Source organism: Chionomys nivalis, chromosome 8 (genome assembly GCF_950005125.1).
Source record: "Chionomys nivalis chromosome 8, mChiNiv1.1, whole genome shotgun sequence".
NCBI lineage: Eukaryota > Metazoa > Chordata > Mammalia > Rodentia > Cricetidae > Chionomys > Chionomys nivalis.
Window position 1 is genome coordinate 96,827,745 of NC_080093.1, and position 9,696 is coordinate 96,837,440.

The following is a 9,696-nucleotide window of genomic DNA, read 5'->3' on the forward strand; positions in this document are numbered from 1 at the left end:
GTCACTCCCGCCAGTAGCAGCTGGGAAGACCTTGGCATTGGCTATAGGGGGAGGGAACACCCCGGACTGTCTAAGGCACCCCCCCCTCCTGTACGGTGCTGGTGGACTCCAGGTCAGCAAGGGAGGACGTCACATTCAGCACAGGGACTTCAGGGGGCAAGCGTTCCCTTCTCGTGGGTGTTCCAGCCCCAGTCTCCACCTGTGGTAGCAGGGAGAACTAGAACTAGTTGTGAGCAGAGGTGGGCAGGATGTCATCAGCTGGGCTTATTCCTGAGCAGCGACTAAGGCAGCTAAAGCCTTTGTTTGGTTTTAATACAGCTAAGAGGGCTCTCCTGTTAGTGAGCTCCCCTGTGGAGTGGGGTGCAGCGGAGGCTCAGTGTCATCCCAGGACCCGGCACTGAGGGGGGAGTTATGCGCCCTGGGCTCCTGCGACGATGCTAAGGAGTTCAAGCATCTGTGCATCGGCGCCCATAGCACAGGCACCTCGCCCGGGCAGCACAGCTGGAGCCCGTGGCGAATCCTCCCGGGCCTGCCTTTTCACCCGTAGTGACAGCGGAGGCGACGGCTGCTGGGTCAGGGACTCACGTGCAGAGGTGGGCGCGGCTGCCCCCTTCTCCGACTTGGGCCAGGGTCGCCGCCTCGCCCCGCCCTGCGGAGAAGTTTGCTGGGGCTGGAGCCGGCAGCCGCACCTCGGCCGGGCTCCGGCGGGCCTGCAGTTCAGCAGCGCAGCCTCGGCAAGGCACAGCCTAGAGCGGGGGAGGAGTCTTGTCAGCGTTTCTTTCAGATTCCCACAGCTGGGTCTGCAGCTTCTCTTTAGAGTTAGAGTTAGGGTCAGAGAGGCGGTTACTTATTGCCCCATGGTACCAGTTTTAGACTCGAGGACAAACAGATATCCAAAAACAAAGACACGACATAAAACCAAAGACACAAAAAGCCAAAACCAAACTCAAAATCAGAAGCTGCGCAGCACTACAGATTCAGATGGAGGTCATGCCTCCTGGGAACTAGAGGAGTGACCTGGTCACTTAGCCCCTTCAGATACTGGAGAGTCCTCCAGATTTAAACAAATCGGCCCCAAAATGTCGGGGTCCCCCCGGCCCTCGGAACGTCTCCCGGGGTGGCTGGTGCGGAGTAAGGAACTCGTCAGTTCGCTCCAATTGAGCCCAGCCTTCGGAGCGCTTGTACCTACAAAAGACTTCAAAAGGCGCAACCACATACCAAGAAACACAGACTACAATAATCACAGAAACAAAGCAGACAGACAAAGACACTAAGAGCGCTCGTTCTTACCTCCAATTGGGCCTGGAATGGGTCTAGAAGCAACTCAGTTCCCGGCCAATGCACCGAAAATGTTGGACTAGAAGTCCAAACGTCAGGGAGGAGTTGCTCCAGACACCATTCACATAACCACAAATTGATACAAAAGCAAGAGGATTTTTATTCTGTCATGACAGGGCCCTTCAGGTTTGGGATATGAAGGACAGTGATAGCAGCTGTTACAGTCCATCTTTTAAAGCAGAAAGCCACAGACACAAGGGGTGACCTGTAGGTTGTTTTCCAACTTATTGGATTGGCTTATTCAAAGGGTCACTCGCAGTGATTGGTCTATTCCAGGGCAGGAGAATAGCTGCGTGATAAGGGAAACATCTGTAGGGCGACTGTTCCTTTTGTGAACTGCTGACATTCTAAGTTTGGCACTTGTGCCGACTACAGGTATCCTGTTCTCCTAAGCAAATGGGATGTTCTCACGGGAGCAGGCTAGCTGCGGGCTCTGAGGGTGGGTCCGTAGGGTCTTTCAGAACAACTTTTTTTTTTTGAACAAACGGATTTTATTTTTTTTATATTTATTTATTTATTTATTTATTTATTTATTTATTTATTTATTATGTATACAATATTCTGTCTGTGTGTATGCCTTCAGGCCAGCAGAGGGCACCAGACCTCATTACAGATGGTTGTCAGCCACCATGTGGTTGCTGGGAATTGAACTCAGGACCTTTTGAAGAGCAGGCAATGCTTTTAACCGCTGAACCATCTCTCCAGCCCCTCAGAACAACTTTTGTATTTAGGCCCAAAAGGGGTATTGATGAGTTTTAAGGTAAAAGGTTGCCTAAAGTTAAAAAATAGCCATACCATGAAGGATTCAAAAGCGACTGTGCCAGTTTGCACTTCCAGCAATGAATTTTCTCTTTACCCACATTTTCTTTTTTTTTTTTTTAGTATTTATTTATTTATTATGTATACAATATTCTGTCTGTGTTTATGTCTTCAGGCCAGAAGAGGGCACCAGACCCCATTACAGATGGTTGTGAGCCACCATGTGGTTGCTGGGAATTGAACTCAGGACCTTTGGAAGAGCAGGCAATGCTCTTAACCTCTGAGCCATCTCTCCAGCCCCTACCCACATTTTCTTAAGCATAAGTTTTAGCAATAATTTTTAATCTTGGTCATTTTTACAAGGATAAGATGAAAACTCAGAGTTTTGATTTGCATTTCTCTAATGGCTAAAGGATGTTATGTGTGAGCATTTTTTAAGTGTCTCTCAGTCATTTTTAAGTTTATCTGTTGAGAGTTTTCAGTTTAGGTCTGTAAAATATTTTTATTGGATTATTTTTTGATGACTAATTCTCTGAGTTCTTCATATGTTTTTGGAGTGGGTTTATGATAGGATCTTTTCCCACTCTATAGGCTAATATTATGTCTTGTTTTACAGAAGCTTCTCGGTTCAGGTGATCTCATTTATTAATTGTTTCTCCCAATGTTTGTGCCACTGAGGCTCTGTTTGAGATGTGACAAAATGTACTTCTAACTTTTTCTCTGTGAGGTTCAATGTAATTTTTCTATGCTGAGGCCTTTGACTCATTTAAACTTGAGTTTTGTACATGGAGATGGATGTGGATCTATTTTCATTCTTCTACATGTTGATGTCTAATGAGGCCAACATCATTAGTTAAAATGCCTTTTTTTCCATTTTCCTATCAGCTAGGCAGACTTGTAACTTAAGATGAGGATAGCTTACAAACTTTTAATTAGATATACAATGGTTAAAGCCCTAGTTATAATATTCTTATGGGAAATATTGAGCCAATAGGTAAAATTCTTACAAAAAACAATGAGCCAGTTTCCAATAGAGAGCTTAAAAAAGCTGCCAGACAGGTACTCAAGCAGGTAAAGTATAGATCACAAGTACAGTATGTTAATTATGGTTGAGCCATGGCGAGTGCGTGTATTAAGTACAAACTTATTCTACAACAGTTTCATGAAAAAGCAAAATGCTTTTTATGGCTCAACCTTCCCAGTTTTGCCAGTTAAGATATTAAAGTCTTAATTTAGAGCAGTAGCTTGTCTGGTACAAAAGAGCAGAATGAAATCTGGGAGATGGTTTAACAGAATATTGACTATGATCAATGTTTCTTATACTAAACAGTAGATTCATTGATAATGTTAAGATTGATTCCTGGACAACTGTGTTTGCTCAATTCAAAGGCAAGAATAATAATCTTTTCCCAGATGATCATTGCTACAATTCACACAACTGTATTTTGCTAATGTTATAGCTAAAAATCCCTTAAAGGATTTTATACTAAATGGCTCTTCCAATTGAAGAACTGCATATATGGTTAATAATAATAATAATAATTGTTACTATTTTTTTAATGCGGGGGTGTTGTTCGGGAGGGGGAGACACGAGACGCGCGGGGTTGGGGAAGGAGAGACAAGACACGCGGGGTCCCACGTGGGTAAACTTTAATGGGGGAGGGTAACATACAAGGAACGGGAGTGAAGAGACGAAAGGAAAGGAGGAGGGGGGAGCGCGAGGAAAGAGAGAGAGGGCGGGTTGGAACGCCCATTTTTAAAGGGCTCTGGGCATTTTGGGGTTTGTAGTCCACTTGGAGACTGTATTTTCTGCGCATGTGTGGCCTTGTCTCCAAAGGAACAGCATTCCACCCTTTTGGTTTTATTAAAAAAAAATTGAGGGGGGGCGTTGAGGGTCTTAACGGGTAGGGAATAGGGGCGTAGCCCGGTCTCTCATGACTGCTTCCTGCTGACTTTGGGCGTCGAGGGGTCCGGGGAGCGTCCTATTGTCCTGATGATGTCATATCGATGTTTTGTCCGCTGGCATCAAGTGGCTGATTGAAGAAATCGCATCTGTCTGGAGATTGTATCTGTCTGGCTCTTGAGTAGCTGGGTCACCGTTAGGATGCTGGAAAACAAAAGTTGCATTAGTAGAAAGAAAAAAAGTTAGAGGGGAGATTTGGGGTGGAGGGGGTGGGCTTCAGGAGGCCAGGGGTTAAGAATAAGAATAAAAAGGTAAATGATACTTATTCCGTTAATTGAATGATACTTATTCCGTTTTGCTTGTGTCTGCTTTGTCCAGGTGGGTCCGGCTGGTGTCTTGGAGCTTAAAGAAAATGTCTTAAAAGAAATAGATTTTAATCATATATTCCTTAACATTTTAGGGGTCACTGCTGCAGTCAGTGACAAACCTGTTATGTCAGGAACTTGGTTAAGCATTTGCTTATCACCTGAACCTCTTGGCTCTGTGTTTGATGATGATTCCTGTAGAGACAACTGGATGGTTATTTAGGAATTTAGAAAAGGGAGGGTGTATTAGCACAGGAGGAAAAAATGAAAAATGAGACCATTGTTTTCCTTAGGCTGGAGTAGAGGGGATTGGACCTGTTGTCCTTTGGAACTTGAGGGAACATGGTCCCGTCTGAGTTACCGTGTAAGGAGGATTGTTCTGAGCTGTAGGGATGAACGGTTTCAGATGTGACAGGTGAATCCAGTGAGGAATTCCCTCGAGCTTGGCAGCCAGTCGATGAGACCATTGTTTTCCTTAGGCTGGAGTAGAGGGGATTGGACCTGTTGTCCTTTGGAACTTGAGGGAACATGGTCCCGTCTGAGTTACCGTGTAAGGAGGATTGTTCTGAGCTGTAGGGATGAACGGTTTCAGATGTGACAGGTGAATCCAGTGAGGAATTCCCTCGAGCTTGGCAGCTGTGGGAGTTAGAAGAATTACCCTGAGAGGACCCTGCCATTTAGGGGAAAGGGATGAGAGACGTTGACCTGGAGGTGAGAATAAAACCTTATCTCCTATTTTAACCGGCGGTGGGCATGCGTTGGCACATGGTTGAGGTAGTGAGTGATCCGTGAAGTCCCACAGCAGTGAACGTAGGTGGAAAAGGAGGGGAGTGAGCAGGTGATCAGGAAGGGGAGAGGTTCCCGATGGGAGGCCAGGGGTTAAAACTGGCCGCCCATACATGAGTTCAAAGGGTGAAATGAAAAGAGGGCCCTTTGGGAGAGCCCGGAGCCTGAGAAGGGCCAGAGGCAAAAGTCTTACCCAGTCGAGGTGTAGTTCTTGTGACATCTTAACGAGGGCATCCTTTAAAGAGCGGTTAGTCCGTTCTACCTTACCTGAAGACTGGGGGTGGTATGGTATATGAAAATTCCAGGGGATTCCAAGTGCCCTAGACAGATTTTGAGAAATCTGGGAAGTAAACTCTGGGCCGTTATCTGACTGAAGAGAAGTTGGGAGCCCGAACCGCGGAACAATTTCTCGGAGGAGGATATCAGAAACTGTCTGGGCTCTCTTGTTAGAGGTGGGGAAAGCTTCAACCCACCCAGACATTGTATCCACCAACACCAGGAGATATTTAATTTTTTTAACTGTGGGCATATGAGTAAAATCCAGCTGCCAGTCAGTTCCCGGAAGGGAGCCCCTGGCTTGGTGAGTAGGGAAAGGAAAGCTACGATATTTGGTCCTGGGATCTGACTTTTGGCAGATCTCACAGGAGGCAGTGGTAGCCTTTAGGAACCTGATGTCCTCAGGTGTTGGTTTAATATATATTTTTACGAAATTAAGTAAAGCTTTTTCATTGGGATGAAATAGCTGGTGCAGGTAGGACAGGATCTGTTGGGTGTCAGGAGGTGTCTGCGAGGCCATGGGCTGTGCTGTTAGTACTCCCTGAGGTAGCTGAGGCAGACCTGGGCTCTGGAGTGCTGCTGTCTTAGCGGCTCTGTCAGCTCGATTGTTTCCCTTGGAGACAATAGAGCTGTCAGACTGATGAGACCGGCAGTGAATAATTCCTATAGCTTTAGGGAGATGGGAAGCTTTTAGTAAGTCCATGATATACTCTGAGTTGGTAATAGAGCCTCCCTTCGTTGTGAGAAGCCCGCGCTCCTTCCAGATGGCCGCATGAGACAGCAGGATATGAAACGCATATTTAGAATCTGTGTAAACATTTAAAGATTGCCCCTCGGCCAACTGAAAGGCACGGGTGAGAGCTATCAGCTCAGCCTGCTGGTTAGTAGTATGAGCAGGGAGTGCCTTTGCCTCAACTATCTCCGTGTCTGATACTATGGCATAACCTGCTCTGCGAGTCCCATCACATAGAAAGGAGCTGCCATCCGTGTACCAGGTATGAGTAGCCTGGGACAGACTGCCCTCCTGAATATGTGAGGGGTGAGGCAGTAGGTCTTCCAGGACCTCGACGCAGGAGTGAGATGGGGAATCATTTACATTAGGTTGAGGTAGAAGATTTGAAATATTAAGGGGTGGGCAGCATTGAAATGTGAGACTGGCGTCTTCCACCAGTGCCACCTGAAGGGAAAGAACTCGAGAAGGGGGTAGGGTCTGTAGACCTTTGTAAGTTAAGAGGTTGGACAGGTTATGATGAGAGAAGACTGTAGTGGGTGCTCCGAAGGTTAGTTTTTTTGACTCACGAATCAGAAGTTCAGCGGCCGCCAAGGCACGTATGCAGGATGCCCAGCCCTGAGTGGTGAGGTCCATTTTCTTTGACAGGTAAGCTACAGGTGCGAAGGAGGGTCCCAGTTGATGACCTAGGACTCCCAGAGCGTAACCTTCTTTTTCTGCTACGTAGAGAGAAAAGGGGCGGGTTAAATCTGGAAGATGGAGTGCTGGGGCCTGGATAAGGGCCTGCTGGAGTCTCCGGAAGGGCTTGGTGATGGGGTGGAGAAGGGGCTCATGCAGAGAGCCCAGAGCTGCTTCGTATAGAGGGCGGGCAAGGAGGGAGAAGGAGGGAATCCAGGAACGCAGGAAACCAGCCACTCCTAGGAATGATAAAACCTCTTCTTTGGTGGAAGGAACTGTAAGAGATTGAATTAGTTTTTTTCTGTCCAGAGTGATGGCCTTTTGGGTTGGGGTTATGGTTAATCCCAAATACGTTACCTGAGTGGTGGACAATTGAGCCTTAGAGGGGGAAACTCTGTAGCCCTTTTTGGATAAGAAATTTAATAAGGCGGCGGTATCAGTCCTACTAGTCTCCAGAGATGGGCTACACAGCAGAATGTCATCGACATAGAGTAGCAGTTTTGATTTAAGGAGGGACAGTGAGAGCAGATCAGAGGCCAGGGCCTGGCCAAAGAGATGTGGGCTGTCCCGGAATCCCTGAGGGAGGACGGTCCAAGTTAGTTGTGTGGAGAAGTTAGTATCAGGATCTGTCCAGGTGAAGGCGAAGATATTTTGAGATTGAGGGCTGAGAGGGATAGAGAAAAAGGCATCTTTTAGGTCTAAAACTGAGAAGTGGGAGGTTCCTGAAGGAATGTTAGACAGAAGGGTGAGGGGGTTAGGGACAACTGGGTGTAGCGGGACAACAGCAGAATTAATACGTCGGAGGTCCTGAACCAAACGATAAGTTCCATTAGATTTCTTAACAGCCAGTATAGGAGTATTAAAGGGAGAAGAGGTGGGGCGGAGCAGCTTTTTCCTTAGAAGGTCAGAAATTATGGGTTTTAGTCCTCTGAGGCTCTGGGAAGAAAGGGGGTATTGAGCTTGAGTAATATACTTGGTGGGATTTTTTAACTGAATAACGATGGGGGAGTGGTGTTTAGCGACGGCAGGATTCTGGGTGTCCCATACGAGGGGGTCCACCTGGGAAGCTGGAAGAGGAAAGGGCGTGTTAGTATCAGGAGATCGTGGGGCCAGGAGAAGCAGCAGCTGCGTCACCGACGAATCTGGAACAAAGCGGGTGGGGGGTGCGAAAGAAATGAAGGCCCCCAACTTGGTTAGGAGATCCCTTCCCAAGAGTGGGACCGGGCAGGTTGGTAAAACTAGGAATGAGTGGGTGAGAAAGATATTTTTAAATATACAATTGAGAGGTGGAGTCTGGTGAGGAAAATAAGGCTGTCCCCCTACCCCAACAATAGGGGAGTTTGAGGGAGAGGTTGGTCCCCAAAATTCTCTTAGAACCGAGTAGGTTGCTCCGGTGTCCAAAAGAAACGAAATGAGGCGTCCCGACACTGTGAGAAGTACCCGTGGCTCCTGGTTGCAGATGGGTGTGGCGGTCGGGTCGTCGGAGCCCGGGAACCTTCAGTCCTCCAGGGCCAGGCCCAATAGATCGACCTGAGAATCCCCTGGGCCTGTTGCCCCCGCATCATCAAAGGCACGGGGACAATCTATGGACCAGTGACCCTCCCTGTGACATTTTGGGCAGGGACCCCGCGGGTTACGATGAGGGTTAGGGCAACTTTTTGCCCAGTGACCCGCCTTACCACACTTGAAGCATGGGCCCGGTGGCTCACGCACCCCGGGAGGTGGGGGGGCAGCACGAACAGGACGGGTCGAGTCTGTCACCTCTGCTGGCCGGGCAGGCGCGGTTATCACGTGGCAGTGGTTGCGAGCCTTGTCGTTCCTGGCGTGGTACACTTTGAAGGCCACCTCCAGAGCCTGTGCTTGTGGGGTTAGGGGACCCTTTTCAAAACGCCTGAGCTTGGCTTTGATATCCGGGTAGCACTGGTTAAAGAAATGGGTCATTAGAAGCTGTCTGCCCTCAGTGGATTCTGGATCCATGTTCGTAAACTGTAACATGGCTTTGGTAAGGCGGTCAAGGAATGCGGAAGGATTTTCCTTAGTGTCCTGAAAAATTTCTGCAAGTTTAGAATAGTTTACTGGTTTAAGGGCAGCCTTGCGGAGCCCTATCATGAGGCAAGTTAGGAACCGGTCTCTGGCCAGAATGCCCCCAGGGCAGTTATAATCCCAGTGGGGTTCCTGGTCTGGCACCGCCTCTGCCCCCGGAGGATGGGAGGCTAAGGTTTGGTGGACTTCATCAGCATGGAGTCTCGCTTGCTCCCAAACCCGCCTGCGCTCCTCGGGAAGCAAGTTATTAGACAGGATCATAAAAATGTCATGGTAAGTTAGGTTATAAGATTGGGTTAAATATTGAAACTCTTTTGTGAAATTGGTGGGATTAGCCGTGTATGACCCGAGTAACTTAGAAATATGTGAGAGTTCCGATAAGGCGAATGGAACGTGGACTCTCATTACACCCTCTGCCCCAGCCACCTCCCGCAAGGGCAGAACGGTGGCTGGTCTGACTTGACCAGCGTCAGACTCCGCAGCACGCGAGCGTGTGAGCGGAGGGGTGAAGGAAGGTGCAAGGCGGTGGGCGGGAGCGGAGCCGCCCAGAGGGGCTTTGGAAGATCGCGGCCTAGGCACGGGGCGGGAGGGGGATGGGGAAGAATCCGAAGACGTTCCCGACCGTCTTATGTCCTGCGGTGGGGGCGGGTGGAAGCCTCCACCCCCCCATGCGACCTGTGGTGGGGGTGGGGAGAATTTTCCAGCCGCTCCCGGATCGCTCCCGGGATCGGCGGGGGCGGGTGGAAGCCTCCACCCCCTCCTGCGACCTGCGGTGGGGGTGGGGAGAGTCCTCCAGCCGCTCCCGTGATGGGCGGGGG

The 9,696-nt window shown here is 48.8% G+C and overlaps 1 protein-coding gene across 1 annotated transcript; it reads right to left on the reverse strand.

The window, feature by feature from the left end:
- Positions 1–3,990: 3,990 nt before the first annotated feature.
- LOC130880719 (uncharacterized) lies at positions 3,991–9,485 on the reverse strand. Its single transcript, XM_057779897.1, has 2 exons — positions 8,515–9,485; positions 3,991–4,204 (listed from the first exon to the last, which is right to left on the reverse strand). Exons 1-2 carry the CDS (start codon positions 9,281–9,283, stop codon positions 4,197–4,199), a joined length of 777 nt encoding a protein of 258 aa, XP_057635880.1. The 5' UTR covers positions 9,284–9,485; the 3' UTR covers positions 3,991–4,196.
- Positions 9,486–9,696: the final 211 nt, after the last annotated feature.